At 46.0% G+C, this 11,627-nt stretch overlaps 1 protein-coding gene across 3 annotated transcripts; it reads left to right on the top strand.

Annotated features, from left to right (window-relative positions):
• The first annotated feature begins 765 nt into the window (after positions 1-765).
• Positions 766-11,112, top strand: TPD52 (tumor protein D52). 3 transcript variants are annotated; one of them, XM_026049656.1, is made up of 7 exons: positions 766-902; positions 2,122-2,270; positions 2,630-2,731; positions 3,685-3,711; positions 7,561-7,602; positions 8,879-8,927; positions 9,704-9,823. In XM_026049656.1, exons 1-7 carry the CDS (start codon positions 846-848, stop codon positions 9,728-9,730), a joined length of 453 nt encoding a protein of 150 aa, XP_025905441.1. In that variant the 5' UTR covers positions 766-845; the 3' UTR covers positions 9,731-9,823. The 3 variants fall into 3 exon arrangements, with proteins under 3 accessions (XP_025905441.1, XP_025905439.1, XP_025905440.1); XM_026049654.1 differs by lacking the exons at positions 3,685-3,711; positions 9,704-9,823 and adding an exon at positions 9,843-11,112; XM_026049655.1 differs by lacking the exons at positions 3,685-3,711; positions 7,561-7,602; positions 9,704-9,823 and adding an exon at positions 9,843-11,112.
• The last annotated feature ends 515 nt before the right edge of the window (positions 11,113-11,627 follow it).

Genomic DNA, 11,627 nt, shown 5'->3' with positions numbered 1-11,627 from the left:
TACCTTAAACGCTTCAGCATCGGCCTGTTTTTAGCAGTGTAACTAGCCAACACGTGGAGAAGGCCTGCACAGCCCTTTCCCATTTCTGCCTTACTGACTTGCACACAGCCGCATTAAAAGGTGTTTAAGACGGAGCGGCTGTGACGTGGGGAGGAAAGCCGTGGCTCCCCCGTGGCTGTGCAGTACTGGTGCCGAGGCGGCCCCGGCGCAGGGAGCGGTGACGGGCCTGTCGAGCCGGGTGTGAGGGCTCCCGCTTGCGGAGCGGCGCCGTTCCGGTTAGCAGCGTGCCAGGAACAGGCCTTTTTCTCGCTCCCAAAGAGCAGGGTGAAGGCGGGGGCCTCTGTGGCGGCTCCGTGTGTCCTGGCGCGGCAGGGCAGGGCGGGAGAGGCGCCAAGCGCTGCCCGAGGTGGCCGGAGCAGCGCGGGCTGCGCAGAGAGTGGCGGCTCCCCGGCTCCTGTCAGCGYGGCCGCGTCCTCCTCTGCCCTTCCCGGCTCCCTCCACAGGGTGTTTCCAGCTCCCTCCGAGGGTCACAGTCCGCGGCTCTGTGAGCGCTGAGCATTAAAGCAGCTGGGCAGAACCCAGCCGGGGGGATGGCCCCGTTCCCTGTGTGCCGGGTACACCACGTGGGCACCGGGCTCCGCTCCCAGCCGCTTCCCCTCTGCGCGGGCACAGGAGTGTGCGGCAACATCCAGCTGCCATCCCTGTGGCACACGGGTTGGAGACCCCTCCTGGTTCCTTTACCTCAAGGGCYGATGATGTGACCTCTCCTGGTTCCTTTACCTCAAGGGCTGCTGCAGACGGACTCCATACCCGAGGTTGGAGAGGATGCTGCTGCTACGGTCGGTATGTCTGACATGCTGTCAGAAGAAGAACAGGACGAGCTGAGAAAAGAACTTGCTAAGGTAAAGCTGCTAGTGTCTCTGAAATAATTGTCAAGCTGGTCTAGAGAGGGAAACCCTGGGGTGATGCTGCTGTTGCAGTGACTGAACACAGTGTTACTGCCTTGTGTATTCAGCTGGTGGCTGCTGGAGGCCGCGTGCAGGACTTGGGCGTTTGGGGGAGGGATATGAAAGGTGCCAAGGAGAAGAGCACGTCCAGTTCCTCCTGTGGGAACTGAGCTGGAAGTGCTGAGCACACAGGGCTCAAACCAAAGCRTGTAAATGTCCAACCCTGTTCTCTCTCAAGTGAGAAAAGGGATTAAATAAGCTGTCAAAGAGCATGAAGATGGAAGCTGAAACTAAGAATTGTCTCCACTGGGGTAGAGTGACTGGACCTGTTCTTTGCATGAAGGAYAGTTGGCAATAACGTGTGTGCACTGCCTTGCTAATGACTAACCCCGTAACTATTCTTATCTGTAACTCACAGTAGCAGAAGRAATATTTAAGGTCAAGTTAAAGCAACGTTCTTCAAAGGAGAGCTAAATGCTTGAGGGGGGTACATGCGTTTCGAAGCTGATAAACTTGAGCAGCACTGAGTGGCCTGGCTTTCCTCCTTTGTAACTCTGTGTGACTTGAGGGATSCTTTATGTGATTCCTTTTTATGTGATCCAAAGGATGCATAAGACAGAATTTGTGCCTCAGATTAGTGTACTTGACTTAGGTGTGAAATGCCAACATAACTGTTTAATGCAGTGTTGGTTTTAGTCCTGAGGATTATTCCATGTCGAACCAGTCCGTTGTGGGGGAAGCCACGGTTCATCACGCTGGGCAGAAGTCCTGAAAGTAGAAGTGCACTCAGGATATCATTTCCACAAATGAATTTAAATAAATGGCCAGCCTTTCTTCTTAGAAATGATGGTCCAGTCTGGATGAGGCAGTGGGGTTGGATGGATGTCTGGTCTAGACAGCTATCTTGTCTCTTAACTATMCTGGTTTTTAGAGCTGCCGAATTCCTTTTTCATACTACAGTAACAGGAATAGCTACAAGGATATTTATATGTGACCAGCTGGCTCTGGTTGTAGAGTACATTAGATTTCCTGTTCAGAATTTTGAAGCAACTGAAACAACACTAGAAACATGTCAACTTCTTCACGACCCATGAATAGCAGATATATTATAAATATGTAGTTAAATTGTTGTTTAGATCAGTTATTATCTTCTATCCTCAACTGTGCTGCCTAGGTAGAAGAAGAGATCCAGACRCTCTCACAAGTACTGGCTGCCAAAGAGAAGCATCTAGCAGAAATCAAGAGGAAGCTGGGAATTAACTCACTGCAGGAATTCAAGCAGAACATCACCAAAAGCTGGCAAGATGTCACGTCGACCACAGCGTACGTAYCAGTTCATGATAGTCTGTGTCAGCCGCTCAGGTGAAAACGGTGTAGCTCTCATTTTGTGCCTGAGCTTGCTGTTCTGTGGGACTAGGTGGTGCTAAATAGATGGTGCAAAGTTAAGCTGTGCTAAAAATTACCTGGATAAATTATTGTAAGATTCCTTCGAGTCATCTTGTGGAAAATAAGAATGAGCCATTGTAGTATGGGAGATTCTAAGACAGCTCTTGCCACACAGAACAGAGCGCTCAAAGACCCCTCAATATCTGTCTTTGGGTTTGACACAAATTTAAGTACACTAAAAGCTTCCTTATGTGTTCTACTAAGATAACTGCAGACTTATTTGTGTTTGAACCCAGCTACAAGAAGACCTCAGAAACCCTGTCTCAGGCTGGTCAGAAGGCCTCTGCTGCTTTTTCCTCTGTTGGCTCCGTCATAACCAAGAAGTTTGAAGATGTCAGGTAGGTTTCTYTAACTCTTCCCAAACAGTTGCATTTTGGTTTTAAACAGCTAATCCCTGAAGTAAGCCCATGCTTTTAACAGACCTGGCTTTTTCCAAGCTCATCTGTCAGGAACCTTCAGCATGTGTTTTAGGAGCGTGTAATGACTGGCTCGTGTGGCCTCGCTTGGGCAGAGGCCTCGAAGGGTGTCTATTTTGTGCGTGCAAAAAGAAATGATTTGTGCCATTTCCTCACTGCTCTTCTGCTTGGTTGTCCGGTAGCGTTGCAGACATCAGCGTCTTTGCCTACCCTTGCACTTAGCATCGTCATTTCTCTGCTCTGGCTTTCCCAGTCCTTGGAATGCTGCCCTTGAACATTTTTTTTTGTCTTGACGTTTGCATTCCTTGAGTCATGTTTGTTTGATTTTTTTTTTTTTTTTTTGTATGCCGTTCTACCTCTTAGAAATGGCTTGATTTTATTACCGTTTGTGTTTGTTAACTCTTACGTGTTAGCGTGCCAAAGCTCATTTGGCCTTCCGTGTCAAATGGCCCGGCCTCTCATGCAAAGCAGGACAAGTTTGGTGGTTATTTTTAGCAGGGTGTTACGAGCTTCATGAAACACCTTCCTGAATGTCATTCAGTCATATATAATGAAGTAAAAAMGGTAAATTAAGCATAAGTCTTGCTTTTGGAACATATGAAACTGCTCATCTCTGGTTGTAACATACCATGAAGAGTACATCAATTTTATTTTTCAATTATTGAGCAAATTAGAATCATGTTATAAGAGAATATTGTTGCAATGGAAAACAACGTAATAAAATCAGCCCTCTGTGTTGAAGTGCTGCCATTAACCTCTTTTTTGCTTGTCTAAGGGGAAAAAAAAACCACTTTGAGGTGCAGCTACATAGCTAAATMCTTCAGATTTATCAGAACTTCCTTTCTCTCCTTACTGCTTACTTTGGCATTGTGCAGACTGCAAGCATTTTCACATTCCTTTAGGTAAGGTGGGCACAAGAATTGTTACTGCTGAAATGAAGCATGTAGACAGCCTGTCTCCAATCRTATCTCTTGTCTGTAAAAGTAACTTGCTTCTGCAGCGCTAGGAAATGCAAAACTGTAGTTCTTGTAATGTCACGGAAGATGCTTTTTCAYGTTCGTTTAGTAAGTGTCCCAAAGGGGGGTTTTGAGAATACCTGACCGTGTCGCATGYGTTGGCTGTTTCGCTCTCCCGTGTGTGTCCTCTCACTCCGTACTCCCACGGTCACCCTCTGGGTCCCATGCTCTTCATCTCCCTCTCTGTATATTTTTCTTTGTTTTTTTTTTTTTTTTACTTTCTTTTCTATTTTCTTCTCTTCCCCCTTCCCTCATAAGAAAGGACGCTGTTAAAATGGTGAAGAGACAGGGTGCAGTTCAGAGGTCAATGGCAAGCAGAATTCCTTCTGTTCTTTGTCCATGCAGTGTTTGTACCTCGATAGAAGAGCAGTTTCCCCTCCTGGTGTCTACTGCAGCATTTGGCACGGTGGCTGTAATAGTAGAGTCTAAATGCAAAATRTTTTATGCATTCTCTGGTCAGAGTTTGTCCTCTGAAATTGTCCTTACCTTTGAACAATTACTTCAGCAGCTGCAGATGCTGAATAGTTCAGTTACCTTGTCTGTCCTGCCCCTTTATCTCCTTACTTTAAGCAGATATCCAATGTAAAGATTTCAGTAGTTAAATGTAACAGTGCATAAGCTTATGGTATTAAGGCTGGAAGTTGAAAGCTGATGCTTGTAAAGCAGTAGTAACAACTTGCGCTTAAAGGATGATATGCTTATCTAAATGCATGTGTGTGTAAAAGGAGGATGCCTAAAGGAAATACGACCTGAAATCCAACAGATTTTACAAGAAATACCCAAATAACTCTTGAGGTTGCCATGGGGGTCAGCATGCATGAGAAGAGCTGCATGTAGCATGGAGTGCTCCATCTCTAACAGCTTCTCCTCTCTGTGGGCTGCTGCTGTAGCTCAGTCTCAACCCCTTCTACGTGGCCAGAGTGCCACTGCCTCTGAAGCTCTGCTGCTTGCTCAGAGCTAGGTGGAAAGCAAGATGGGAGGATYATAACACAGCTGAGGTTGGAATGATGCTCTGGAGGTCACCGAGCTCAGCCCATGAACTACGTGAGGTTGCTTGGGACCTTGTCCATGTAGATTAGAAGCCTCCTCCATGGTGGCTGCTCTATTACCTGTTCCATGCAGCAAGTGTCACGGGCAGGTCTTTGCGCCCTGTGAGGTGATTTTGGAATTGGCTGTAAAAGGGAGTAAGACCACTAGTGGATCTGAAATTAAAAGTCATCAGAAAGAGAAGGAGAGATGAGACCTGTAGTGCAAGGTCRGCACGTTACTGTTTTCTTGTTGTGCATGCTTCCTCTGCTTTCTTTTCGTTATGCTGAAAATTAACTCTGTCCCCCTAGTAGGTTTCCCTTGATGCTTTTATTCCCCTTGGTGTGAATGTCTTGATCAGCTGGCCACCTTTCTGTGGGCAATGTGGGAAACTGCTCGGAGCTGCATCCTGGTGCTCTGCTAACCCCTGAGCACGCAGTGCGGCAGGAGTTACGGGGCTGAAGCCTTCACCTGGGCCTCTAGAATCCCTTCCCTTGTGTCTCTGGAAACCTGATGTGATCATTAACTCCTAAATATCACCATTTATTGACTGGAAGCCTAACTATTAACTAATACCAACTAACTAATGCTCATGAATTTTTAAGCTATGCTTTCTGGGAAGGGACTCTGGCATATTYTAACTGGCCAGTTTTAAAGTGTCAGTCAAGGTAGTAACTATAAAACACTTGTGTGTAAAGTGCTACRAACTTTTAAATGCAACATCGAAAGTTGGAGAGCAGCTTTCTGTGGTGCTCTGATTTTATTYGTTTTAAGCTGGGGAGTTGCTTGTGATTGTTGTAAAATGGTCTTGAGTCTTCAAAATGCTCAGCTCTATGGCTTAGTTGAGTGAGTGCCTTAAAGTAGCATTCCAAAATTTGGGAAAATGAAAATGGAGTTCACTTCTTTGGAAAGTTTTGCAGCATTTAATCTCGCTTTCTGTGCGCTGCTTCAGCCTGGGTGATTTGACTGGGGGGTTGCAGAGCACTGACCCAGTGCAGATCTCGTGCCAGGCAAGCCTGTCCGTGCTGGGACTGTGTGCTCTGCTGCGGTGGGACTCTGCAAAGCAGATTCCGAGTGTAGGTGAGCTCTGCRCCAGCGAGTTAGCGCCGCCAAACGCACGAGCTTTCCCCTTAAATGATCTGCGTGGGGCTGAATTCAGCTTCTCCAGGCGGCCGGTGGGACGAGCTCCCCACCGTGCCATAGGCAGCCGCCGCTGCTGAGCGGGCTCGCGGAGCGCAGAACGGAGCACGGAGCAGGAATCCCTGCCCTCCTTCATCCGGAACAGGAGCAGCCCTTCCCACAGGGAACGGAAGGTGGCTGAGCGTGGCTGCACACAGAGAGTTGCTCCGTTTCAGCCTAGCGCTGCGCCAAAACTTGCCCCGTAGCAGAATCAGGTTTTCTAGTGGTCYATGGCGCACGGTGCAATATAAATGACAGCCCAGAGGCAGCCATCCTCAGTGTGCTTCGGAAAACATCGTGGGGGCCAAGCGATCCGGAAAAATGAAAAGCAGCAGGAATGGGGCGAGGGGTGAGTCATGGCTACATGTTACTGACGGGGGGCAAACACAGTCCTGCCACTATTTGACTGCCAAGCCTAACGTGCCCACCAAGCAGTCTTAAACTTTGCATTCACTTGCCCAGCCGTGAGGGACTTGTCCACGTGTGTTGCTCTTATTCTGCATTCTGCTGATGAGCCTGCTGAAAGAGTGCCGTAAAATTCCCTATGCAGTGACCGTGGAGCCTTTTTTGCTTGTGTGAGACACCCTCCATCGTCTTGAGACATGAATTTGAGTTTGGGAGGTTTCGCACGGCAAAGTTTTCCGCACCCCCGGCAATTGCCAGCCAAGGATTCTCCTGAAATACATTATAAARCCTTGTAGGAAAAAAAATGGTAACAGTCTTTATGACTGGTGTATGACAAGAAGCATCTCGCGTATTAACCTCATTTGTATCAAGAGTAAATAAGAATTTTCCAGAATATGTAACTCACTCATGAAATCTACTTCAATTCCATACATTTTTGAAACTATCTGGGAGCTGCTTAATCTATAGTCACTATATTCACTCAATTTATAGAAGTAGATACGTGCTGTAACTACACAGTAAGCATCTAGCAATACTGACACGTTACAGAAGTTCTCTGTTAATTTAAGAACAGGTTGTGACCAGCACAGTCTGACAGAGCAAACGGTCTCTTCCAGCTTAGGTACCTTTCCCTTAAACTGATCTTTCTATTGATGTGACTCTAGATAATCCATATTCATTACTATGGAAATTTCACACTGAATTGGGTCTGGAAGCCTTCTGAATGTGGGAGTAATTCTTTCAGTGGGAAGATTACTTGATTAATGAGACTCTCTGAGTATTTGCTTTCTATCTGATACCGTCCAAACCAGAAATGTAGTTTTTAGTTGCTCGTGTTTCTCGTGTAGAGACGTGTTTCTTGTTGCTCRAGAAAGCTAACTGGACTGTTGCAGCTCTGCAGGCTGTGCACTTACTAGCAAGCATGTTGCAGCTTCTGCTGTGTTGTACTCGCGTGTGTGCATGGCCCAGCAATGCAAGCAGGCAAACAAACACGCAGCAGCGTGTAAGAATATTTTGTTATTTACTGGAAAGGAGTATCCAGAAGCAGCTTTCTAAGCCAGTTTCTTGTCAGTGGATCATTCAAACTAACCTCTTGCTTTCTTTTTTCTTAATGCTGCCACTTAGTATACGCTCCATACAACATTCAATTAGCATGCCTATTATGAGGTAACGTATGTTAATTCATGTTGAGTATATTTGCTTTCATGTGTGGAATTGTGGAATCGAGTCAGATTTGATAAACTATATTTGTAATGAATTACCACTACTAAAAAATATGCAGGGGGAAATAAAAGCTTTTGTTCTGCTTAATATTAGTGGTTGTTGCACATGTGGATTGCAACCAAATGTACTTTTTCTTTTTTATTGAGCTAAGAATTGAAACTTTTCTTTTGCAGTTTTTCCTTGCCCCTTGAAAATGTAGCAAGTTTGGAAGACAGTAGCTTAGCAACTATTTTAGAGCAGCCTGGAAACGTGGGTAGGAGATCCTGTGGCTTGACAAAAATTCCCTTGCCTCTCCTCTGCTCTTGTGCCTCGGTCTCCTGAGAGTCTGACGCACGCGCTGATTACTGAGTACTTCCCTAAATGAGAGCTGCTAAATGTGGCTGATCTACGTGAAGGCCAAGCAAGGGAGAGGGGAGAAGCTTAAAACCACTTTCAGAAAAGCCTCCTTTCTTTCTTATCACACGATTACCCTTTGTGGGGTCCTGGTGCACCGGCTGTTGCACGGATTTGCAAATGGCACTGGTAGGTAGTGGGAGGCACAGCAGCTCTCCGGGCCCTCTTGGTATTTCCGTGGCCCTCAGCGCTGTAAATCCTGAGCTGTCCTGCTCTGCAGATGCAATCCTGGCTGTGTGTGATCACAGCTGTGCCCAGCACTTAGAAAGCAGGGGGGAGGCTCCCTTGATTTCAACACGTTAGCAGAACATGCCAATGTGAACCAGGGTTTGTTAATTGAACACGTAGCTTATTAAATTACACTGGCTTTTTTTATAACAAGCAAAAAACCTCTCTTATTGTAAAAAGAGGGCACTTCTGTATCCAGAAGTGATGACTGAGCTTTTCTGAAACGTGCCCTTTAAGCGAGAGGCCTGTGAAACTGGTAGCAAAAATAAGTTAAACTTTAAAACACCTCCTACTTCTCCTTTCTGTGTTCTGATGCAAGCTCCTACCACTGAGACTGGTGAAGGTTATTTATAGGGCAGACTTCTATTTTTTTTTTCCTGAGCTCAAAGAAAAAAATAAACTGCAACTTAAGTATATTTGAAGTTCAGTTTTGTAGCACTCCTGGAGATTTGCATCTAAAGTATTTTTGGATTACTCTTAAAAACAAAGAGCTGATAACATAGCAGACATGTTGATGTTGGAAAAGCATTTATTTCCTTGCCTTATGATATGAACCAGAGCTGGTTTCAATTTTTTTTTTTTTTGTGTGTGTTCCTAGAAATTCTCCAACTTTCAAATCGTTTGAGGAGAAAGTTGAAAACTTGAAGGTAAGCACTGCTGAAATGCCTGAGCTAATGTGGATCTGTGCATGTGAGGGAAACACTTGAGTGGGCTGAATAGCTGGGTTTTTTTTTTTTTCTTCTTTTTAGTCATAGCTTAGACGATTTCTTTTTAAGTACTGGGACTTCTGTGCTCAGCAATGGGAGAACATAATTAAGCATCCTGAGCCTCTTGCAAGAGAGTGCCCTTAACTAAAAGGACTGTTAGCTGCCTAACCTGTGCAAATGGGTAATACAATATACTTAGTAATATATATTCGGAGTAGTCTAGGCTTCTTATTGCAAGCCTGCCTAAGGATGAGTGAGCTACGCAGGTATGTAGCCTGGGAGGTTTGCCTTACATTTCTGGCATAAATGTGTAAGGTCTTCCCATCCACAAATAACTTTCAAATCCAAAGGCCCTAAGCACCAGGAACAACCATTAATGGCTTTTCCAGTTAAAAATAGGCACTAAATGTAGTAGGAACAAGATGGGGAGATCTCAAGATCTGAGAATTCAAGGTGTGTTGCTGAGACTGAAAATGGTGCAGGAGCAATGCAGAGATTTTAACGCAATGTTTTGAAGCCTCCATGGCTTGGTACGGCTGTGTTGCTGTAATCACCTTTAAATGCCTATGGATATGGGTCAACTTTCAGGCTCTTTACAATTTAGAGGTACCTGTGTCGCCCTAGTTGTGTCTTGACGCCAAAGGGAGGCTGTTAGGTTAATTTAAGCTGCTTCTAATGATTCTTCTACACCTGATACTTGAGACTTGCCTTTTTAGCCCAGGACTGAAAAGCTGCTCTACTGAAAACACTTAAACAAAAAACTTCTTGGTGTAGAGGTACTGTTTTTATACAGCTAGCCTTGCTCGGTGTGCCAAATAGCTGCACCTTTATGTTGAGACTCTGCCTGTGTTCCAGTCCAAAGTCGGAGGAGGCAAGCCCGCCGGGGGAGACTTTGGAGAGGTCCTGAACTCCGCCGCCAGCGCTAGTGCCACGGAAGCCATCGCAGAGCAGACGCCGGAGGAGACCCACTGAGCTCCCCGCCGATGCTGCCGGCCAAACTAAGCACACCCGTAACGTCCTCCGCGCTCCTGCCACCAGATGTGCTTTTATTCAGCACCCAGCTGTTTTACCAGATTAATTGATATCAAGCTTGTTTGAGGGTTTGAGATATTTTTTGAAACTAAAATATATTGTTTGGGGGTTTTGTGGGGGAAGGGGAATTTTTATGCCTTTCAAGCGTTTAAAGGACTTTTCCCTAAGTTGAAGGCAGCCTTTGAAATATAGCATTGAAAAAGYGCTTTGGAGAAGTTAATTATACTGTACATATACTGTGGATACGTAACTTCTTTTCAGTCTGTAACTACTGTTCAACTTAATCACTGTAAATCTACTTCTGCCAAACCGAAGCTTGTTACTTCACTTGCTTGTGATTATTCCAGTTAAGTGTTGCCTACGTGGGACACGCACCTAGGAAGCTCGCTTCCCACTCAGGAAAGGACTGCTGCTCCGACATGCTGAAGTTATTCTCGGCAGGATTACAGATATGTGGGAATATGGTGTGTTGAGAGCTTGTTCCTTGTACGGCAGGTGTAGCTTAGGGTAATGCTCAACACCTGAAAYGTGCTCATTGCTCTGTGGATCAGCTACCTGGGGCGTTTTGGGCCATTGCAAATGGAAGCAAGATGCCTAGTAATGTTGGTCTAGTTCAGGTGCACTAAGCCTGCCCATGTTTTATATGTGATCTTAAAGTGTGAAGATACTTAACTGAAAATTTTATTGCGTTGTGAGTAGATTCATCTGAAACCTGTTTGCACTAGAGAAGCATGGAGTGTAAGGCATAAGCCTGGCCATGAGGGTATTTTAGTTTTTCTTTTTTGGGCATCAGTTGCGCTCAAATGTTTGTCAAGCAACACTGATGGCCCTGTAGAMTGAGCCTCTAAAAGTAGCTCTGCTCCATAATATATATATATATTTTATGTTAAAGGCCTGCACCCCTTGTGCACCTGCTCCTGCTTGAGGCCACAGGGCTCCGTTTTGAGAGGTGCGCCAAGCCATGCTGCTGCACAGACATCTTGCAACATCTGCCCTCCTACTTGTTGCTTTATCCACTATATGTGCGCTTAAATTCTTGTATGCTTCTGGCACGTGGYGTCTGTAAGATCACAACTTTTGGCAAATGTTTTATCACCATGCTTAAAACTGAGATTTGTGTGAGATCTGTGAAACTCCCAACTACCCCAGGCGTGGAGGTAAAAATGAAGGAAGTGCTGGCTCCTGCTGACGTTGTTAGCSTGTCGGACATAGTGTATATGCTCAATTACACACGAGAAGCTTAATAAAAGCCTGTMTGTGAGGAATCTGTTGTCCGGGGGAGTTATGTAAATAATTTTCTCATCAAGACTGTCTTTTGAATACAATTTGGTTTCCCTCRCCACCATGCTTCTGTACTTGGGAAAACCAGTGTATTAATAAATTCGCTACTTCCAGACTGGGTTTATATCGCCTTCCAGTTGCTGCTCCAGGCCTGAAGGGCCCAGATTACCGTTAGTAATTGACAAAGCAGCAGCGATGCCGCCGCTGCGCACAGCTCCCGGCGCCGCTAAGATGGCGCCGGCGCCGCCTCGGCGCGGGGCGCTGCGCGCATGCGGGCGGCGGGTGGGCGCGACCTCGTAGGCCGCGCTCCGCCCCCCCCCCCCTTCT

The sequence above is a fragment of the Nothoprocta perdicaria genome, unplaced genomic scaffold (assembly GCF_003342845.1).
Source record: "Nothoprocta perdicaria isolate Ctin4 unplaced genomic scaffold, notPer1 scaffold_60, whole genome shotgun sequence".
Classification (NCBI taxonomy): Eukaryota; Metazoa; Chordata; class Aves; order Tinamiformes; family Tinamidae; genus Nothoprocta; species Nothoprocta perdicaria.
This window is presented reverse-complemented; position numbering and strand designations above follow the sequence as displayed.